Raw genomic sequence first — 24318 nt, forward strand, 5'->3', positions numbered from 1 at the left:
ATCTCCCATGCTCATGGATTGGTAGGATTAACATAGTGGAAGTGGCCATTTTACCAAAACTAATCTATAGATTCAATGTAATCCCCATCAAAAGTCTAACAGAATTCTTCACAGACATGGAAAAAAAAAACTATTCTCAACTTCATATGGAAAAACAAAAAATCCAGGATAGCTAAAACAATTCTCAACAATAAAAGATCTTCTAGGGGAATCATCATGCCTGACCTCAAGCTGTACTACAAAGCAATAGTGATAAAGACCACATGGTATTGGTTTCGAGACAAACAGGTTGATCGATGGAATAGAATTGAAGACCCAGAAATAAACACATACACCTATGGACACTCGATCTTTGACAAAGAAGCCAAAACAATACAGTGGAGAAAAGAAAGCATCTTCAATAAAAAGTGCTGATCTAACTAGCTGTCTCTATGTAGAAGAATGAAAATAGATCCATATTTATTACCTTGCACAAAGCTCAAGTCCAAGGGGATCTCCAAGGACCTCAACACAAAACCAGGCACACTGTATATAATAGAAGAGAAAGTGGAAAAGAGCCTCAAGCTCATTGGCACAGAGGACAATTTCCTGAACAGAACACCAATGGCTCAGGCTCTAAGACAAACAGTTGATAAATGGGACCTCATGAAACTGAAAAGCTTTTGTAAGGCAAAGAACACAGTCAATAGGACAAATTGACAACTTACAGATAGGGAAAAAAATCTTCACTAACCCTACATCTGATAGAGGGCTAATATTCAAAACATATAAAGAACTCAAGAAGTTAATCTCCAAAAAACCCAAATAACCCAATTAAAAAATGGGGTACTTAGCTGAACAGATAATTCAAAACAGAGGAATCTCAAATGGCCAAGAAGCACTTAAAGAAATGTTCAAAATCCTTAGTCCTCGGAGAACTGCAAATCAAAACTACACTGAGATTCCACATTACACCAATCAGAATGGAGAAGTTCAAAAACTCAAGCGACAGCAGACGCTGTTGAGGATGTGGATAAAGAAGAACGCTCCTCCACTGCTTGTGGGATTGTAAGCTGGTACAACTACTTTGAAAATCAATCTGGCAGTTCCTCAGAAAATTGGAAATAGTTCTACATGAAGACCCAGCTATACCACTCTTGAGTATATATCCAAATGTGACCCACTGTACCACAAGCACGTGTGCTCCAATATGTTCACTGTAGCCTTATTTGTGATAGCCACAAGATGGAAACAACACAAATGTCCCACAACAGAAGAATGGATACAGAAAATGTGGTTCATTTACACAATAGAATGCTATTCAGCTATGTAAAATAATGACATCATGAATTTTGCAGGCAAATGATGAAACTAGAAACTACCATCCTGAGTGAGGTAACCCAGACCCCAAAATACATGCATGGTATGTATTTACTGATAAGTGAATAATATTCACCAAAAAGTATAGAATACCTAGGATACAACCCACAGACTGGAAAAAATGCAACAAGCAGAAAGGCTCAAGAGAGAATGCTTCAATCCCACTTAGAAGGGGGTAGAAAATAATCAGGGGAGGGAGAGGGATGGAAGGATATGGGAGGGAGAGGAGAAACGGGAACAGGATGAGGTATGGGGGAGGGGGCAGGAGAGAAGCCCAGAAAGCCAGGAGAATGAATGGAAATATGTAGCCTCAGGGAGGTGGGAGGACCCTTTGCAAAGTACTTGAGACCTAGGAGATGAGACACTCTCAGGACTCAATGGGGTGACCTTAGTTCAAAGGTCCAACAATGGAGTACTGAGTACCCTACCTCTAGTAGATATACAGGGCTTCAAGTGGAGGAACAGGGTTACTAACCCACAACATAAGACTGAAAGCCTGAATCTTGTAGAGAAAATGAAGATCATGCTTGAACTCATTGGCACAGGCAAGAACTTTCTGAACAGGAACTCAACAGCGTAGTCATTAAAACCAATAATTAATAAATGGAATCTCATCAAAGTAAAAGGCTTCTGCACAGCCAGGAACACCATCATTCAACTGAAGAAGCAGCCTACAGAACTGGAGACAATATTGACTAGCTCTACATCTGGCAATGTAGACTATACAAAGAACTAAAAAAACTAAACATCTGAAACAAACAACCCAATTTAAAATGGATCATGAAACTAAACAGATTTCTCAAAAAAAAAGAAAGAAAGAAAAACCAACCAAATAAAATGGATGAGAAAGATTAACAAACAAAAGTTCAACAAGGAAATAAAAATCAAAGCTAATGTGAGAGTTCCTTATATTCTAGAAAAATGGCTAATTTTCAAAAATAAATGATGAGCTTCAAAAATAAATGGTGACAAACATATTTGCATGGTGAAAGAAAAGTGGAATATTTTCACTGCTGGAAAGAGGGCAAACTGGTGCAACCATCATGGACATCTGTGTATGGGTTTATCAAAAACCTAGAAGTAGAACTACTGTATTACCTGGCTGTATCACTACTGGGCATTCACCCAGAGGATTCCTATCTTATAAAAGAGATACCTTCTCATTACAGTCTACATGTCCATTGGCAGATGAAAGAATAGTGAAAGGGTGGTAAGAAACAAATCACATGTTTTCTCTCATTTCTGGATGTTAGCTTCAAACCTCTCTCTGTGTCTGTCTGTCTGTCTGTCCCTGTCTCTGTCTGGCTTGAAATTATATAGCCCCGTGATGTTACCATGGTCTCTCATGAGTTCTTATGTCATTCTTGCTGCGTCTGTGAGACACAGTTTTCTTTTTGTTGTCCATGCCCTCTGGCTCTTACAATCTTTCCTTCTCCTCTTCCACATAGGTACTGGACCCTCAGGGAAGGGGTGTGATGAAGACATACCATTTAGGACTGAGTGTTCCAAGGTCTCTCACTTTCTGAACACTGTCCAGTTTTGGGTTTCTGTATTAGTTCCCTTCTATAGCAAGAGGACATTTCTCTGGTGTTGGCTGAACAAGGAAATTATCTATGTCATTATGGGTAACTTTTAGATACGTTCCTTTAGAATAAAAATAGCATTTGGTTTTCTCCTAGGCCAACAGCCCATCTAGCCCTAGTTCTTAGCTACTAGAACAATATAAGGCAGGGGTTCTGTCTCATGGAGTGGGCCTTAAATCCAATCAGAGAGTGGTTGGTTACTCCCACGATGTGATGTTTCACTATAGTACTAGTGTATTATATAGGCAGGTTATAAATCTCAGGCTTGTAGTTGTGTTGTTATTTAACCTTCCTCTCTGGTAGCATGCAGTGTAACTTGAATACTAGTTTGTAGGGGTGAAGGCTCTAGTTAGGCACCAGCTCAACTTCTTTCTATTCAATGAGATATAGAAATACAATAGCCTGATTGTTCAAGGGTTTCCATGGGTCCCCTATGGCCAGTGACTAAATTATATGTAATCCATTCCTGGTGCTAAAAGGTTTCACTTGATGGTGAAAGAACTGGACAGAAGAGGTGATATTAGTCTCCTTCCTGTCCTCCATTGTTACCTCTCCAGGTTGACCCACAGCCCTGTTACACAACATGCTTGCTGCTACCTCTTCTCCCACCTCAACACCATTCAATGGAGACCCCAATTCTTGGCTCAGATCTAGAGCTAACTCTTTCATCCCTCTCTATCCAGATTAGTCTTCATCTTACTTCAATCTATTTTCAGGACTCTTCCTCTCATGACAGCTCAATGCATTTTTGCATTGTAATATGGCTACAACCTGCAGGGCCAGGGAGTGGGATGTGGTGGTTTGAATGAAAATGGCCTCCATAGGCTTGTATATTTGAACGCTCAGTCACCAGGGAGTGGATCAGTTTGATATGATTAGAAGGATTAGGAGAAATGGCCTCGTTTTGTGGAAGTGTGTTACTGAGTGAAGGTGGGCTTTGAGGTTTCAAAGCTAGACCATCTTTATCTCTGTCTCTCTGACTCTTTCTCTGTCATCCCTGTCTCTGACTTGATCTTACTGCATGCAGATCAGGATGCAGCTCTCAGCAACTTCTGCAGTGCCATGCCTGCTGCCATGCTCTCTTCCATGATCATAATGAACTAAGCCTCTGAAACTGTAAGCAAGCCCCCAATTGAATGTTTTCTTTTATAACAGTTGCCTCGCTCATGGATTCTCTTTCCTAGAAATAGAAGTTACTAAGACAGACTTGGCTAATGCTTGCTAGTACATCCTTTCTTATACCTATACCTTCTAGGGTAGCATTCATGTTTCTTTTAGAGTTCCAGAAACATGTTTCACAATGAGGTCTTTGATTCACTGGAGTGGATTTTTATGCAGGGTAATAGACAGGAGTCTAATTTCATTCTTGTACTTGTGGATATCTGTTTTCCCCAGCACCATTTGTTGAAGATGCTGTATTTCTTGCAATGTCTTTTTTCTTTTTGACATTCTTGTCAAATAACAGATTTCTATTTGGAGCTCTTTAGTTTCCTTTTCTTGTTTTATTGTACCAGTTAATGCTTTGAGCAACACATTGAAAAGGAGTGAGGAGAATGGAAGGCCCTTTCTTGTCCCAATTTTCAAGTTTTTCTCAAATTAGAAGGATGCTTGATGCAAGTTTATCATACATAGCCTTTATCATGTTGTGATCTGTTCCCTCCAGTCCTCTTCTGTCTAGGGCTTTTATTATGAAAGCATGTGGAATTTTGTAAAGGCTTTTACTACATCTATTAGATGATCCTGTGATTTTTGTCTTTAAGTCCTTTTAGGTGGTTTATTAAATTTATTGATATAAACAAGTTGAGCCATTCCTATTCCTCTGAGATAAAACCAACTTGATTACAATGAATAAACTTTTTGGTAAATGCCTAAATTCACTTATAAGTATTTTATTGAGGATTTCTTTTATTTATGCTTATCGTGGGTTAAGGTTAACAACTGCTAAGTTGGTGCTTCATAAAACTAAAATGCTTTTGTACAGCTAAGAAAACAATACAATGACAAGGAAACCCACAGAGTGGTAGATAACCTTGGCTATGGATATATCTGCTAGAGGAATAATATTCAGAACGTATAAAGAACTGTAACAATAAAAAAATAATTGACTCAATAATGGGCCTGCCATCTGAACAGCATTCTCATAAGAAGGCAGAATGTCTCAGATCAGCAAAATAATCAACCACAAATATTGAAGAAGATGTAGGGAAATGGGTACCCTCATTCACTATAGGTGAGATTCTGTACTGTTACAGCCACTCTGGAAACCAGTGTGGAAAATTCTCAAGAAATTAAAAATAAATCTACCATATGATCCAGCTATATCACTACTTGGGATATGCCTCCAAAGACTCACTATCTTACTCCACAGATACTTGCTCAACAGTATTCACTACCATTCTAGTCAAAATAGTTAGGGATGAAAACAATTAAAATGTTCTTCAATTGACAGATGCATAATGAGAATGTAGTACTTGTACACAATGAAATATTATTTAGCTGTAAAGGAAAATAAAATGTTTAGGTAAATGGGTAGAATATAATAGAAAATATTATATTGTGATATAACTCAAACTCAGAAAATCTTCACCACATGTTCTTTCTCACTTAAGGTTCCTAGCTACAAAGCTTTAGATGTGAGCACATAACCTAGAATACCTGAGGAAATCAAGAAAGTAAAAAGGGACCATGGGCTTGGGAGAGGAACACCGAAGAGAGAAAGCAAGATAGGGATGACATGAGAGGAGAGATGAGAACGAGGTGGCTTTACCTGGAGGGAAGGATACCAAGAGAAAGGAGGTCAGACCAATAAAATAGAGGACAGATAAATAACACTAAGATTGTTTCAAAAAGTCATAGGGCTGGGGGTAGTGGTGTATGTCTTTAATCTCAGCACTCAGGAAACAAAGGCAGGTGAATCCCTATGAGTTCAAGGCTAGCCTACTCTACAAAGTGAGTTCCAGGACAGCCAGGTCTGTTGGACAGAAGGGCCCTGTCTTGAAAAGACAAAAAAAAAAGTCATTAACGACTTACACTATTTCATAGTTTCCTAAAATCATATGTAATACATATGTACATATACATATATGTGTAGTGGGATATTTCCCCCACTACATTTGTAGTAAAGCTTGGTAATTTGGGTGGAGCTAATGTGGGAGGAGCAAAGAGTGGGAAAGAGAAGGAAGAGGAGAGAGGGAGAGAGAGGAGGAGAGAAGATGGCACCGGATGTCCGAGTATCTCTAGCAGACTAAGGTAGTTATTAATATCAAGGTTAGGTAATTGAGTTTACAATTCTAATTGTATGGGCGGGCACTGTTTGTTAAATATTACCCGCAACATATATGTATATAGTTTTAATAAAGTTATGACACTTGGAGTATGCTCCCCGCAAGAGCTATATGTTCTTTAACAATGCCTCCAGTACCAGGAATGTGAAAGCTCATATTGAGTTGTTCATTCGACGAGTCCAAAAGTCTCCCAACCCTCATGGACTACTTCTGCTGCTTTTGTTTGGCTTCTACAATTTGTGGTTATGTCCTTATTGCTGAAGATGCCACACACTTCAGACACAGGACTCAGGAGTCAGTATGGATCAAATTTAAGGGCTTCCCCACTGTGGACTTGATTTCATGGTACCAGAGATACTATGTAATCTGGTGACAGTGGGGTGGCATTCAATCTTCCAACACAGGTGTGACACCTATGAACCACATAAAAGATCAGCACAGTAGTATATTCTTAGAGGTGCAATACTGGCACTCATGTGTTAGAGGTAACCAATAGCTGTCTAATTGGACCTAACAAGAGGAAATGCAGCCAAGTATTCATGGCTAGTGCTGTCATGGAACTTGGAGGAGAACCTATGCTGCCACTGTATTAAAGCAGCATAGTTCCTAACTGCATTCTGAAATCCTATCCACATAACCACGTATAAGTGTAGCTCTTATCCATGATTACAGAAACTGATGTAGGGGCCCCAGCCCCAGTGGATATATCTACAATACCATCTCTTAGCTAAGGTTCAGGGAACATCACGCAAGAGGGTGTAGAATAACTGTAAGAGCCAGAGGATCAGGAAGTCTGCTGGAAGACTGATCTAGAAATAGCAGGGATGATCCACCTTGAACAATATACCTGCCTAAACAACACTTGAACAATGACAACAATATTAGGCACATTAAAGTGGAAGGAGGTAATCTCATGGAACCCCCTTCCAAGTAAAGAACTATAGGTAATTAATGACTGCTGAGAGAGTAAGCATTGGCCTTTCCCAGGGATAAGCCCCGTAATTGCTTTTTCAGTACTGGCTGGTCAACCCTGAAAACATATATAAACAAGTAACACTAGATGGACTAGGAAGGTTGCGTGTGTGTGTGTGTGTGTGTGTGTGTGTGTGTGTGTATGTGTACATACATAGTGCATTTATATATATAACAATGACAGTTAAAAAGAGGGAATGGATTTGGAAGGGAGCAAAGAGTGACATAGAAGGGGATGGAAGGCATAGAAGGAGGGGGAAATGCTGTAATTATATTTTAACTAAAAATTGAAAAGCAAGGCGTTGACCCTGTGCTACAGCTCTCCGCACCCCAATCCCACCCAGAGGAAGCTTGTCTCCCAGGAGTGTTGATATATCCAAGCTCACAGGTGAGACCACCACCACTGCCCCAATACCTGGCCCAAATGGGACCTGCCCAGGACCCAGTGGACTCAGGAACCGAAGCGTAGCTGGGGACAAAATCCTTCCAGTTTCTATCTATGCATGGGGGCTGACCCTGTGCTACAGCCCTTTGTACCCCAATCCCACTCAGAAAAAGCTTAACCTCCTAAGAGTGCTGACATACCCAGGCTCACAGGCTCACAGGAGGGACAAGCTTCAGTCAGAGACAGCAAGGTCAGCTAACACCAGAGATAAGCAGATAGTGAGAGGTAATCGAAAGAACATAATCAACAGAAATCAATGATACTTGGCATCATCAGAACCCAGTTCTCCAATCACAGCAAGCCCTGGATACCACCAACATACCTGAAAAACAAGATTCTGATCTAAAATCACATCTCATGATGATGATAGAGAACTTTAAGAAGGACATAAATAACTCCCTTAAACAATACAGGAGAACACATGTAAACAGGTAGACACCATCAGGAAAACACAACCAAACAGGTGAAGGAGTTGAACAAAACCATCCAGGATCTAAAATTTGAAATAGAAACAATAAAGAAATCACAAAGGGTGATAACCCTGGAGATAGAAAATCTAGGAAAGAGATCAGGAGTCATAGATGTAAGCATCACTAGCAGAAAACAAGAGATAGAAGAGAGAATCTCAGATGTAGAAGATACCATAGAAAACATTGATACAACAGTAAAAGAAAATGCAAAATGCAAAAAGCTCCTAACCTAAAATATTCAGGAAATCCAGGACACAATGAGAATACCAAACCTAAAGATAAAAGGTATAGAAGAGAGCAAAGATTCCCAACTCAAAGGGCCAGTAAATATCTTCAACAAAATTATAGAGGAAAACTTCCCTAACCTAAAGAAAGAGATGCCCATAAACATACAAGAAGCCTACAGAACGCCAAATAGATTAGACCAGAAAAGAAATTCCTCCCACCACATAATAATCAAAACACCATATGCACAGAACAAAGAAAGAACATTAAAAGCTATAAAGAAAAAAGGTCAAGTAACATATAAAGGCAGACTTATCAGAATTACACCAGACTTCTCACCAGAGACTATAAAAGCCAGAAGATCCTGGACAGATGTCATACAGACCCTAAGAGAACAAAAATGCCAGCCCAGGCTACTATACCCAGCAAAACTCTCAATTACCATAGATGGAGAAACCAAGATATTCCATGACAAAACCAAATTTAAAAAATATCTTTCTATGAATCTAGGCCTAAAAAGGATAATAGATAGAAAACTCCAACACAAGGAGGGAAACTACACCCAAGAAAAAAGAAAGAAATTAATCTTCTTACAATAAACCCAAAAGAAGATAGCCACACAAACATAATTCCACCTCCAACAACAAATATAACAGAAAGCAACAATCATTGGTTCTTTATATCTCATATCATCAATGGACTCAATTCCCCAATAAAAAGACATAGATTAACAGACTGGATATGTAAACAGGACCCAGGTTTAGGCTGTAAACAGGAAACATACTTCACTGACAAAGACAAACACTGCCTCAGAGTAAAATGTTAGAAAAAACATTTCCAAGCAAATCGTCCCAAGAAACAAGCTGGAGTGGCCATTCTAATATTGAATAAAATCGACATTCAACCAAAAGTTGTCAAAAAAGATGAGGAAGGACACTTCATACTCATCAAAGGAAACCTACAACTCTACATCTGATAGAGGGCTAATATCCAAAATATACAAAGAACTCAAGAAATTAGACTCCAGACAACCAAATAACCATATTAAAAGTGAGGTACAGAGATAAAGAATTCTCAACTGAGGAATCTTGAATGGCTGAGAAGCACCTAAAGAAATGTTCAACATCCTTAGTCATCAGGTAAATACAAATCAAAAGGACCCTGAGATTCCATCTCACACCAGTCAGAATGGCTAAGATCAAAAACTCAGGTGACAGCAGATGCTGGTGAGGATGTGGAGAAAGAGGAACACTTCTCCATTGCTGGTAGGATTGCAAGTTGGTACAATCACTCTGGAAATCAGTCTGGCGGTTCCTCAGAAAATTGGACATAGTACTACCTGAGGACCCAGCTATACCAGTCCTGGGCATATGCTCTAACATATAACAAGGACATATGCTCCACTATGTTCAGAGCAGCTTTATTTTTAATAACCAGAAGCTAGAAACAACCCAGATGTCCTTCAACAGAGGAATGGGTACAGAAAATGTGGTGCATTTATACAATGGAGTACTACTCAGCTATTAAAAGCAATGACTTCCTGAAATTCGCAGGCAAAGGGATGGAACTAGAAAGTATCATCTTGAGTGAGGTAACCCAGTCACATAAGAACACACATGGCATGTACTCACTGATAAGTAGATATTAGAAAAAAATCTCAGAATACCCACAATACAACTCACAGACCATATGAATCTGAAAAAGAAGGAAGACCAAAGTGTGGATGCTTTAGTCCTACTTGGAAGGTGGAACAAAATCATCATGGGAGATAGCGAGAGGGAGGGACCTTGGTGAGAGAGAGGATGGGGAGGGAAAAATGGGGACAGGATCAGGTGTGGGAACAGGCAGGGGAGAAGTACAAAGGGTCAGAAAATTGAATGGAGAAAATCGAATGGAGGTGTGTAGCAGTGGAGGATGGGGAACTGGGGGTAGCTATTAGAAAATCCCAGATGCCAGGAAAGCAAGACGTTCCCGGGACCCAAGGAGGATAACATTATCTGAAATACCCAATAAAGGGGAAAGAGAACCTGTAGAGACCATATCTACAGGCATGGCAGGTTAGGCATGGCCCCTGGTTGAGGAATGGGGCCACCCACCCATCTCAAAAATACTAACCCAGAATTGTTCCTGTCTAAAGGAAATGGAGCGACAAAGAGTAGAGAAAAGACTCAAGGAAAGGCCATCCAGAGACTGCCTCACCTAGGGATCCATCTCATCTGCAGACACCAAACTCAGACACTATTGCTGATACCATGAAACGCTTTCTGACAGAAGCCTGGTATAGCCGTCCCCTGAGAGGCTCTGGCAGAGCCTGACAAATACAGACGTGGATGCTCGTAGCCAACCATCCGACTGAGCCCAGGGACCCCAATGGAGGAGTTATAGGAAGGACTGAAGGAGCTGAAAGGGTTTGCAAGCCCTTAGGAAGAACAACAATATCAAACAACCAGACCTCCCCCACCCCACCCCTAGAGCTCCCAGGGACTAAACCACCAACCAAAGAGTACACATGGAGGGACCTATGGCTCCAGCTGCATATGTAGCAGAGGGCTGCCTTATCTGGCATCACTGGGAGGGCAGGCTCTTGGTCCTGTGGAGGCTAGATGCCCCAGCATAGGGGAATACTAGGGTGATGAGGGGTGAGTGGGTGGTTGGGTGTGGAAGCACCCTCATAGATGGGAATGGGATAGCAAGTTTGCAGAGGGAAAACCGGGAAGGGGGATAATATTTGAAGTGTAAATAAATAAAATAATGAATAAAATAAATAAATAAAATTTCTTATGGTTTTGAGCAGATTAAAAAAAGAAATTGAAAAGCAAGTAAATTGACCATTTTCTACCGTTAGTGTGTAAAGTGTGCTTCATAATTAACTGCTTTAACTTTAGATGCTATCTTTGCAGAATTTAGTAGAACAGACTTTAGCTAAGTTTCTTATAAAAATACTTACGTTTCAATTTTAGATCTTGAAGACCATAGGAATTTGTCAGAAAAAAGTAACTTGTGACCAGGAACAAGAGTGTCCTATTACCTGAATCTCTTCAGTCACTGATTTAAACTGAGGAACACGCTCTGTCATGTTTTTAACCAGTTCCACCGCATTATCAAATCCCTTTACATATTCTCCATACATCTTAAGGAATGGTGCCAACTTTTGCAGGATATCTCCAATTCTGGGTGTGGTTTCCCTGTATTAAATATAAAAATGTCATTACGGTTTCTTACAGAATAAGGAAGTCTGGTAAGCCCAAAGGTAGAGTACCATTTGCTCTATTAGATCCACTGCTCTAACACTTGCAAGAAATAGTTCTCAAAAGGAAGCTTAAGAACTGCAGAACGAGCCTATGGAACTCCTGGAGTTGCTGATCATGCCTAAGTCTTGTCTTCACTAGTCAGAGCATCATTTAGAGCACAGAAGCAAATTTAGCCTGTTGAGCGAAACATGAAAATACAGTCCCACATCTACCAGTAGTTTTTATTTAAAGACTTGGAACTATATTTATTGTAGCTGTAGTGTGTGGTATATCTGTTCTTCTTTAAAAGTTAAGAAGCACTGTCCTGTATGCATGTCTTAGGCACAGAGTCCCATTTCTCCATCTTACCATTCTTGCATTCGCTTCTCCAGCTCAGGTAATAGGAATTTACTATGGAAGGCATTTATTGATGAAATATTAGAAAAGATTTTATTCACCATCTCTGCAGGAAATGAGCCTCGGTTTGCCTCTTCTAATAGTTTGCAATAAAATACCTGAATAAAAGAATAAAGCAAATGTCACTTTAGATTTGTGGGCTAACCTGTTTTCACTGCACTGGCCTGTCCTGGGATGGAAACATTAGCTTTCAGAGTAAGTGGGGAAGCTTATGGCTTAGGAAATCAATGACTCTGTGAAATGTAGGAAGAACTATATGTTTTGATTTTGAAGAATTTTAAATGAGGGTTAGGAAGATTTGTTGATAACTAAAACCATACCCCTATCTATATGGAATTTATTTACCTTTTTTTCTCTAGAATGTTAAAGTAGATAGTTAATAAGGTGTTTCTGTGCAGAGAATTTCCAACTGATGAGGAGGGATTCACATTCTCATCTATGGCTATAATTAAGGGTTGTGAAAAGATTTTATTATGTACACAGTGTGATATTTTTCACTTACTATGTTTTGAATGATGTCTATAGTAATTATAAATTTCTCTCACTGTGGGTAATGGCTAGTGTTAATTGTCAAGGAATCACCTGGGACATGAGCCTCTGGGCACCTCTGTGGACGATTATCTTAATTGGATTGACAGAGATAGGAAACCTGCCCACATGGGTAGCAGCATTCCATGGCTGGGATCTTGAATCAGTGGAGAAGGGATGCTGAGCAGCCCAACACACTTGTTCTTTGTTTCTTTTTTCTTTTTTTTTTCAGATAAAATATTATAGGTTTATTTAAAACTTATTTCTCACCTCGAGTATGCAAAATACAAACTCCATGAAATGTTCATTTTTTTACTTTGTAGTTTACAAATATACAAAAGAGAAGTTTGCTTAAATTTATATTACATATTTATTAAGGCAAGGAACTATATAGAAAAACACATTTGTTCTGCTTAAAGGCATACTTGGGAATAAACCATTGTACAAATTATTGTTCTTTGTTTCTTGACTATGAATACAAGGTGACATGCTTCATCAAGCTCCTGCCCTCATGACCTTCCTGGCATAATGAACCGTATCCTCGTCTTAAACTGTGAGTCAAAAGGAATCCTCCCTCATTTAAGTTGTCCTTCTCAGGCTTTGCTTCACAGCAACAGATGGCAACAAAGGTGGCAATGTCTGCTGCTGTCTCCCACGATCTTTATAGATACTGTATGTATCTTGAACAGGGAGTAGGTAACTTCGTTCCCATAGAACAGGGGCAATAATGAACAAAACTCTTTGGTTCTCAGATTTTCATTTGCTTTTTAATAAACAATACCTGACTATGTGAATACTTTGTATGTTCGGGGATCTCCACCTGTAACATGTACTGTAGAGATAAGTGGCAAATGCAAACATACTGAACTCTTGGCTATACTCTGCTCTGGCTACAATACGGAACTGCCATTTTGTTAAAATCAGGCAGTAGAAAAATCTGTTCCATCACCATGTCCAAAGGACTATTAATTTTCTAAATTTACCTAACTGCACTTTATTATTGGGAGGCCAAAAGTACTATACAATTATCTCCTTAAAGACTCTGACAGATGGGGCATTATACTAATTAACACACTAAAACATCTAAAATATCAAGAAGTAGTCAAATTAATTTGCACTAGAGAGGAAGGGGAGGGAGAGAAGGACAGAGACCGAGAGAAAGAGAGAGTGACAGAGAGAAAGGAGGAGGAGGAGGAGGAGGAGGAGGAGGAGGAGGAGGAGGAGGAGGAGGAAAAGGAGGAGGAGGAGGAACTAACTTGCCTATAAGAAAAAAACTTTTTTCACTATAGGAACATTTTCACATTCCAAGACTGCATTTCCCACAGGAATTGACTTTGTTTCATGGTAAAGTTCCTTCACACAGAGAATCTGAACTACAACTTCACTGTTTCACAGAATACAAACTTTAAATTGGCTTCACAAAATCCATACAACCAGTGTAGGGTTGACCCTGGGAACCAAGATAAGATGTGTCTAGGACCATGTGTTTCCATGAAATCCCAATTTACCAGAGGCCAAACAAGAATGAGACTCACAACAAACATTCAAACATGGCAGCTTCCTCTTTACAGCACTGTAGGAGCACAGTGCATTTTGAAGTGACCTCATGGACTCAGAAAGTGTATGGATGAAACCAGGCTCAAGGCTGCACCATAGTTAAAGTACAAAATGTGGTGCAGTGGAACCATGTATACAACAATACTGTCAGGATGATGGAGCCAGGTTCCATATAAGGCTAAACAAGTGAGCTCTGAAAGCCCTGTAGCATCACACAGTGCAACACATCAAACAAGACAGAGTCACCAAAGTAACCACCAATAGCTTTTTTAGATTTTAGTAGTTGGCATCGCCTCCCAAGAGCACAATGAATGATCAAGAAATAAGAACCATGTTTGACATTATGGAACACAACCCATGCTGTGACTTTTACATAGAAACCTACACTCTTAGGACTTACCAACACCTTGTATTCAGTAAATTTATCAGTGAGGCTGTGAACATTTCCTTAAAGCAAGTAAATTTCACTACCCTAACCACCAGGCCTGCACTGCAGCTCCTGAAATGCTTCGATACCTAGGGCAGAATGAAGGACAGCAAAATGTTACCTGGTCTAGGAGGTTGAGCCGACCGACATAAGCTCTCTCTGTAAGCAAAAGTTCAGTGGCTATTTTGTGAAGTTTCTGCTCATTAGTCTCCTAAAAAAAAAAAAAATCAGATATTTGCATATAAAAAGGATGCTTAGATATTTTTCTTAAGTACCAAACACGAGCTGGGTGATCAGACCTGTATGTTCTGTGCCTGGTCATAGCAGTTTACCCTTTTTCTCAAAATCTTGTCTTTCTTGGTGCCCAGTACCATATTTCATTAGCTCTTATCTCCTTCTTACATACAGTACCACACTGTTTTATTTATTAACTCTTGTAAGTAACATTTTGCCTTTAAAAATATATTATGAAATATATGCTCATAAATATTAAGAGACAAAAGACTAAAATGCATTATTATCATGTGCCCAGTGCTTAGACACGACTATCGATATATCCCAATCTTCTTCCAGCTATGTCTCCTCTTACCTCTCTCATACTTTTCTTTCTTTTGGGACAGGGCATCATTGCGCTGTCCTGACTGTCCAAGAACTAACTAGCTTTGTAGATTAGGCTGACCTTGAACTCACAGAGTTCTGCCTGCCTCTATTTCCCAAGTGTTGGGATTAAATGTATACACCAGTAACCCAGGCCTCATCTAATCTATAATTAAAACTAATTTTAAATGTTTGCTCCTTAAATAGGTACATTTATTTAACTATTAAATTTATCTGTATAACCTTGTTTCATGATGATAGATAATTTTTACTTGTTAGGGTTCTAATTCCTTTAATCAACTATGGCGCTCCAATAAGAATCCCAGCGTTCAATAAAAGACTGTTGATAAAACAACTAGCTATCTTCCATATAACTACTGTTTTGCAATTATTATGACTTTGACAAAATGTCAGAGTGCTGTTTTTCAAGCACCTCTGCCTGATGATCAAACTATAAACTTTCCCTTCCTGGCACCACCCCATTTCATGTATCTATCTATGGTCCATGGAATCTGGACAACCAGGTTCTATGAGTGGTCATGCCTAAAAACATTAAAAGGAATGAACAAAGAGTACACACACACATACACACACACAATGACAATTAGTGAAAAAGGAGACTATGAATTTGAAGGGACATGATTTGAAGGAATGTGGGGATATGGGAAGGAGGAGGAAAGGGAAGGGAGTAATATAACTTCATTATAATCTCAAAGAAAAGATTAAAAAAATACCAAGTTTTCCTCACTGCCGCTGTGTTCTCCAGCTCTTCTTTCATTTCAAGCTGACATGAATCAAGTTTCTGTGCCCTCTGAGTTCAACATCTTTTCACTGTAACTTACCTTATATATTGCTACATGAGGAACCTCTCTAAAACTTTGCTTTTACACATATGAGTACACTTCAGAGGAAGAAATGGAAATGCACTCTCTTTTACAGCCACAAGAAATGCTGGCCTGCATTAACCCGACACTCAGGAGGATCTACTGAGGCTTAGTCTTCTGACAGTAAAATACACCCTTTTGGAGTTTGGAGAAATTCATATAAGCATGCAAACACCACCACCAGCAACGTTCAGGATATTCCCATCATTCCTAAATTCTACTTTTGCTCCTGCTGCTAAATTCTTCTACACTTTTGGGCTCTTCATCCAGCTCCTGATACCATGGACCTGTGCTTTTCTAGAGCATCAGATGAAGTGGAATCACCTGGCTGTCATTTAGCTAGTTAGGTTCCTTTGTGACACATCACATTATTTCTTGTATTAGTAGTTATTCTTAATTTTATCTCATAGTGATGATGTACCTTTGATTTACATTTTTATATAGTTTACATCTAAATATTACTCTGTGTGTGTGTGTTTGTGTGTGTGTGTATGTGTGTGTGTGTTTGTGTGTGTGTGCTTGTGTGTGTGTGTGTGTGTATTTTACTTCTTTTCATGTGTATGTACTGTGTGTGAGAGTCTATAAACTTGTGAAGGCCTGAGTTAATGTTGGGAATCTTTCTCAGTCCCTTTCCCAATCAAACCTAGAGTACATCGACAGGGCTGGCTTCTGCAGCCAGCTTGCTCTGGGGACCCAGCATCTATTTGCCTGAGTCTGGGATTACAGGTGGTCACCACATCCACTCCTGGCTTCTGGAGAATCTAAACTCTAGGCCCTCGGCCTGCTCAGAAAGTATTTTATCCACTGAGCCATCTCTCCAGGTCCCTGACATTATTTAAATTCAGTAGATTTTTTTTTCTATAACAAAGTACTTTTCATGGGCTACAAAACACTCTGACAGGTCACACTTTTCTACTGATATGCAGGGAGGTCATCACTGAGGTCACAGGTCTATGGGATCTTAAGAAGAATGCTTAGAAGAAGCAACGTTTTGCTGACTGGGAAGTACCTGAGCTGAACTTGGCCAAGTATATGGTCATACTCTGCAGAACACAATGGTGGCAGCAGTACTCAGCAAAGGCTCTTTGCATAGCCATCTCCCACATTAGGTGCCAGGCCCTGTCAAAGCTCACACACATGTAAGAAGGGGACTCACTGGCATCCAGTGTAGTCACATACTCATACACATTCTCAGAACAGTTACTAGGCATCTTGTGGTACAGATGAGGAGTTACAGACTATTGGAGTATTGGCTTGGGTTACTCCAAAGAGATGCTAACATTTAGTAGTTGAGATTTTATGTCATGTCCCAAACATGGTGATATGTTTCATAATTCACTCATCTTTTCTTGAGACTGAGTTCACAGTTGTCTGTGAACTCACACAGATCTGCCTGCTCCTGACTGGGATTAAAGGGCTGTGTCACCACATCTAGCCCTTGATTTATCCTTTTAACTATAAAACAGGAACAATTTTTATTTTTGTTTTTCAGGCCTTGTACACATAACAAAAATACTGAGCTGAAGGCAGCTGGGTCACACAGTTACAAAGTCACTATATCAATTCCACTCATAAAGGATTTTATTCAACTATTTGTTATGTAGTTCAATAGTTTCATCTTACCTTTTCATGCAAAAAATAAGACTTTGATATAAGTAAAGAACACAGACTGAAGAAACAAATTGTCTGCTGATAAAACCTGTTTTAGCAGAATGTCTGCAGCTAGGTGCATTTTAACATATACTTAATTTTTTTTCCCGAAGAAATTCCTTTCAATGCAGGCTTTTAAAATGCATTTTAATAATTATCAGGTATATAAAATTCATATATTTTAATGGAAAAATTGTTCCCAATTTAAAAGATTATCTTGTAAAACACATCTATTAGATTTATGAAGAAATGCTGTATCTACCTAGATGGAGCTCTGTGATATTTATCATTTATTATGATACATTAGAAAAAAATTTCCTGTGTGTTTCCAAGGCAGACCAGACAAACAAACAAAACATCCCAAGGCAGATCATCACCAACAATCTTTTGATCTAGAGCTGACTATAAAGAAATTCTTACTTATCTTTGTCCAAAAGTATATCACAATGAACCTCTTCATTCAGAAAGTGTCCTGTGCTGTCATACAGCAAAGAAAGAATGCCAACAAGAAGAGAGAGGTGGAGCTGAGCTTCCTCAGCAGTCCATCAGCAGTCATGCTTACTCAGTGATCTCTCTAGACAGAAGAATGACAAAGCTCAGAAGAACTGAGCATGGAGACTTTCTGGGTAGCTGAACACATGGAACTTCCTGCAAGACAAAGTGTGCACAGAGAGGGTAGGCAAGACCCTCCTCTCTGGTACCCTGCCTTATGTATCCTTATCTTTAATTTTTGTAACATTCTGTATAATAAACTATGCATAGAATATTTTCCTTTCCTTAGTGCTGTGAACCACTCGAGCAAACAAAATGTGATGAGCATATCTTGTATCTTATATCTTTATAGTAGTTGGTCAGAAGCACAATCTGAGTTTATGGTTCGCTATGTAAGAGAAGTAACTCAAACTTTGGAGACTAAACCTCCAACCTGAGGACTAGAACTGGTATCTGAACTAACTAAATCCAAAGACACTCATAGTTTTCCATATAGCTGAGTGCTGCTCCCTGATTGGAAGAAATCTATACATATGGGAATTCAGTGTAAGTTATGTGAGTTGATGTTTCCTTTTATTTTACCAGGATGAATTAAATTTATGCATAAATAAGGAAGTGGTTATATTTTACTTACTTTTATGTTGCTTGTGATGTAATCTTCAAACATACTGTGCAAGTAATCTTACTGAGCCACAACTCCAGCCCTGAAGTAGTTTTAAATTTTCACTGGCATATTGGATCTAGCCTATTTTTTTTAACATAGGAAATTTAAATAAGTAATACAATTTGTAAACATTTGTCAGTCCTGAAGTCTATGGAGCTCTGCCTTGTCCTAAGTACTTTACTAAGAAACCTTCTGTCCTGTGCGCCTTTAGAAACAGTATCAGCTATCTAACACTGAGTCAATAAACAACCCCATTGCCTTCTAGAGGATTCTAACAAATAGGCTTGCCATTGCAAGATAACTAACAGATAAGTATGAGTCCAAATAATCAAGGTATGTAGTAAGTGATATGCAGAAATGCCCTATAGTCTCCCTCTTTAAGGTAAAAAGAATTAGGTTTTAAAGATCTCTTTAGATATTTGTAAGGGTGTGCATTTATATGTGATTAAATACATGTACTTCTGCACACTGATTCAGAGGCCCAAGGAGAGTATCGAGTGTTCTGTACAGTTTGCACCTATTCTGTTGAGGCAGGTCTCTTCTTGAACCTAGGACTCATGTTTTCTCAGTCAGGCTGAAATCAAGCAAATACCATGGATTGCCACGTCTCTACTTCCCTTGGAGCTAGGGTTATAGATTCATACTGGGAGCCAGGCTTTTCTTGTGGGTGCTGAGATCTGAACTTTGGCTCATGGTTATATACCAGACACTCTAAACTACTGAGCTGTCTCTCCAGTCCAATGGATTCCTAAAAAAAAAAAAAAACCCAACAAACAAAACACTTTTACAGCCTAGTGTGGAGGCTTTCAACTGCAGTGTCAGCATTTAAGAGGCTGAGGCAGGAGGATCGCTGAGAGTTTCAGTCCAGACTAGAGTTGAGCGTCTGCTCGGGAAAGCCAACCTCTGCAACAACAGCAGCAGTCACAACAAACTAGAACAAAAAGTGTCACCAACTACCACTGACTGACTGACATGTGCTACTACACTCAGATGAGAGTTGATTCTCACGACATTGTCTCCAAACAAAAATACATTTCAATGAAACCACCAGAATAAAAAAAGTATACCTTTTACTAGAATGTATATGTAAATTTCATTCTGCCTAAATTACCATCTAGGCAATTTCCAAGCACCTCCATGTGCTCCTGTTTCCATGGTTACATCACCCTGATTGTTAGTCATTGCTACATTCCTTTTCCAAAATAGATGAGCCGCTGAAATCATGCTGCTTAACTCCTCAGTATACAGCTCCTATGTGATTTCATTTCACTTATTCCTCAGTATACGGCTCCTATGTGATTTCATTTAATTTTAAGTAGGAAAACAAAACCCTGTGATCATTATTCAGAAATGTTAAATATATTGCAGTTTCTCCTATCTCCAAGAGCTTGTTTGGGGTTACTTAAAATACGTCTGTTAAAGACCTCTGTTAACCATCAGGCTTTTATGGGAACAAGTGAATTGATTCTCCATTCTAGGATATTTGTACCCATATTGTTCATTGCCAATATTCTTCCACATCAAAAGTGAGAGTGGCTTTGAATACACACATTTCAGTATTTCCTGAGGCCTGTTCTTTCATAAAAATTGGAATCAACTTAGGAAATAATCATTGTGTTCTCTAATTCATGAGGTACTTCACAGTTTGGATGTATCATTTTGGAGCCTTTCCCAGACATCAAATGTAAATGTAGCTCTAGGGCAATTTTCAGTTAAATTATAGTGATATTTTGACATTATATTTGGTCTGTATTCTGAAAGTCTGGCTTGTGTGGAATACCTTAATTATATAATATTCTAACAATGTTCAGATTTGAAAACTAAGTAAAAAGCAAGAAAAGTCAAAAAAGAATGGAAACGATAAGACTGACCATGCTGGCCTCAAAGCACCTACGTAACAGAGGATAAGCTTGAACTTCCGATCCTTCTAACTCAGGACCACACTACATGCATGTGCCACCACACTCTTCTATGCAGTTCAGGGGATCAAACCCAGGGCCTACTACATGCTAGAACTAGCTGTCTACTAACTGAGCTATTTCTCCAACCCAATTCTACTACTGATTTAGAATTTACATGTACAATAAAAGGAAATAAAAGAGTACATCCCACAGGGTGAGTACTGCAGAATAAGAGAAACACTGGAAGCCACATATCCGACCTTTAGTGTGCTCTCTTGTCTTACAAAGAAGGGGATTCACGGACATTTAGCAAGTACATAACTCTGAAAATGATCCAAAACATTATTTTAGTAGTCTGCTCCAGGAAGGGAGTCATACTTCACAACATCATTAGTAAGATGTGTACTCTCTCTTTAAGATGAGGTACTAAGAGCCTGTGTTCTGGCCCAGTCTGGGAAAGATAGAACCAGAACATATATTGACTGTGATAACCCAGACCCAGAAAGACCATGTTCTCTTTTATTTGTGGGTCCTAGCTCTGAATCTTTAGGTGTGAGTGTATAACCTGGAGTTATAGTACCAGGAAAGTAAAACAAGATAGAAGGATGGGAGGGGGCAGTTTTAGAGAGGAGAACAGTGGCTTATAGATACTATAGAGGGGGTGGGGAAAATGGGGAGGTCTTTAACTAGAGGGGGTAATAACAGGGGAAGAGGGAAGAGAGATAACACTAAGATGCTTGAAGAAGTATCGGTGTAACATACTATTTTATAAATTTACTTAAAAATATGTGATCTAGAGGCTGGAGAGATGGCTCAGTGGTTAAGAGCATTTGCTGCTCTTGCAGAGAACAAGGATTTGGTTCCCAGCACTCACATGTCAGCCATCAACATTTGTAACTCCACTTTCAGAGGATCCAATGCCCTCTTCTGCTCTTCTGGCCTCCATTTATATTACAATATGTGGTACAAAGATATATGTTCAGGCATAACACCCTTATATATAAACAAAAGTTGTAAATATTATATCTGTAACTATATATATTATATATTTGCATACATATACACATACTTTATAACGGGGTTCCATGAAATGGAGGGATTGTGCTCCTCCAAGAGCCATGCACTTGTGGTTACACAACAGCCTCAGCCAGGCTTCACATGCCTTGATTTGTATTGTTGCTTTGAAGAAAACAAGTCTCCCAAAGCAATGTGGGCCTCTGCTGTTTTCCTTAAGTTGCCTTCTGAGTCTGAAAGACTCAACTGCCTAAGACACCACACTGTAGACATAGAGCTTGGAGGAAAGCAGCTGGCATTGACCTGGGAACCCCCTCTCTGAGGACTAGCTCTCATGCCAACTACCAAGGAAGAAAAGCAAATAATAGTCTAATACAACCATAAAGCCTACAAACTACAACAACCAGACCAGCAAGATCTCCACAATGGTATAGTAGTGGCACTTTTATGTTGGGGGTAACCAATCACCTTCTAGTTGGATGTAAGGACCACTATATAGGAGAGAACTCATGGCTAGTACTGTAAACAAGCCCTGATTGGTGAAGTCATAGACCTGAGAGAATTTACTACTCCCATTTCCCTAAACAAACATTGGTTCTGTTTTCTAAATATATATCTTTATGCCCACAGATAAGTATAAATCTCACCCCTTATCAAAAAAGCTTCTTGTTTGGCAACAAAGCTCCACATCTAGTCAAATGCAGAGACTAAGGGGCTGTAGGCTGTCCAACTCCAACAGATATATCTGTAATGAAACCTTTATGTCTAATGCTCAGAGAAAACTGTGAAAGAGTGGGTGAAAAGATTACAAAAGCCAGAGGCTCAGGATAACTGTTGTTAGGTAGTGTCTCCTAGGCATAATAGAAAATACTCCCATGAAATCCCAGCAATATGGCTACATGAACAAGATTAGCACAATGATAATAGCAGTTGATAAGCCAACATGAACGGGGGAAATTCTACATGGCCTCACCCCTAGATAAAGGTAGTCAATGTCTACTAAGAAAAGGAGAACTAGTTTTCTCCTGGGATGAGTTCCCATATAGATTGTGCAGTTCCTAGGGGTGAGCTCTAGATACATGCACATAAGAGAGAAGCTAGATAGCTCAGTAGGTTGTATGTATATAAATACATATATGTAGATGTTAGTGACAGTAATAATTAAAGACACCATGAATTTTGGAGGAGATGACATGGGGCGGGGATTGGGTGGGAATCATATACAAAATTCTTTTAAAAAAACAGAAAAATAAATAAAAATTTACTTTTATTTGTTTCACTGTCCCCCTCCCAAGATGAGGTATTTCCAGAGAGGTAGTCATTCCTAGACTATACTTCTTGAGCCTGTTCCTAACATGGTACAGGCTTACTTTCTGTTCTCTAAGGCACATTAAACTGATGCTTTCAAGACCTTACTTTCCTCTTTCCTATACAAATTGGATCTTTAGTATACCATGACCTCAGCAGGCCCTGCATTTCTGCCTTATTTTATTATTTAGTCAGCCTCACTTCTACCTTTGCTCTCCCAGGCTCCTATGCTCCTGAGCTGCAGATCCTGGCTACCTCTCACTACCAATTTGCTTTTCTTTCCCAAGTTTCAGGTCATCCAGCAAGGATGAGTACACTGCTTTGGTCAAATCCTTCAGAAGAATGGTCACAATTTTATTCACTGCCCCATAGCTCCTCTTTGACATATCCCATTGGTCCCTATGGGGATGTTTCACCTCAATAACGCAAGGCCTAAGCTTAGAGCAAACACCTCTGTGGTATGGTCCATCTGTACTCCGTTACATAGGTTGTCATAGACTCTGGCTGACAGCACTGAATTTATCTTCCCTTGTTGTCTTAGTTACTATTCTGTTGCTGTGAAGAGACACTATGACCAAGGCAACTCTCATAAAAGAAAGCATTCAGTTACAGGCTTGCTAACAGTTTTAAGGGGTTAGCTCATGGTCATCATGATAGGAAATAGATGTGCATGATCAGCAGGCAGCAGGCAGCCAGTGAACCTGGCATAAGCCTCACCCCCAGTGACATAGTTCTTTCAACAAGCCTACACCTTCTAATCCTTTCCAAATTATTTATAATTCTACAAATAATTCTAAGCATTCAAACATATGAGCCTATGGGGCTGTTCTCATTCACATCACCACAGTTGTATTCTAAATCTCAGTCTCATCTTTGCCTTTCCCTCTTTTCTTCAGCCACTGATGGACAGGTTGAGGCAGACTGCATGTTCCTGGGTACAAGGCAAATATGACAGCATTGCTAAACACTATCAAATTCGGTATGATCAAGCTAAGAGGATGACTCAATGGATAAAATACTTGTCATACAGGTTGAGAACCAGTATTCAGATCTTCACCCTAGAAATCATGTGAATCATGGAAGTTAATATGTACATGCAATTCCAGGGGACTCTGTGAGTTAATAGGCAGAGGCAGAGGAACACTTAGAAGCTTTCTGGGCCTGCTGTATGGCATGTACAATAATAAGCAAGAGACTCTGTCTCAAACAAGAAGTGTGGAAGGTATACTGCAACCTCTAGATACCCACAACATAACACACACACAGGAAGGAAGGAAGGAAGGGAGGGAGGGAAGGAGGGAGGGAGGGAGG

At 39.4% G+C, this 24318-nt stretch overlaps 1 protein-coding gene across 3 annotated transcripts in view; it reads right to left on the reverse strand.

Moving 5' to 3' along the window:
• Nucleotides 1–24318, reverse strand: part of Fgd4 (FYVE, RhoGEF and PH domain containing 4) — a 155936-nt gene that overhangs the window by 53995 nt on the left and 77623 nt on the right. For all 3 annotated transcript variants that reach the window (XM_028779645.1, XM_028779648.1, XM_028779646.1), the window contains exons 5-7: nucleotides 14619–14708; nucleotides 11938–12083; nucleotides 11367–11523 (exon numbers count right to left, since the gene is read on the reverse strand). In XM_028779645.1, the coding sequence (XP_028635478.1) occupies nucleotides 11367–11523; nucleotides 11938–12083; nucleotides 14619–14708 (393 nt within the window). The remainder of the gene's footprint in view (nucleotides 1–11366; nucleotides 11524–11937; nucleotides 12084–14618; nucleotides 14709–24318) is intronic.

Source organism: Grammomys surdaster, unplaced genomic scaffold (assembly GCF_004785775.1).
Source record: "Grammomys surdaster isolate TR1022 unplaced genomic scaffold, NIH_TR_1.0 358, whole genome shotgun sequence".
In the NCBI taxonomy this organism is placed as follows: domain Eukaryota; kingdom Metazoa; phylum Chordata; class Mammalia; order Rodentia; family Muridae; genus Grammomys; species Grammomys surdaster.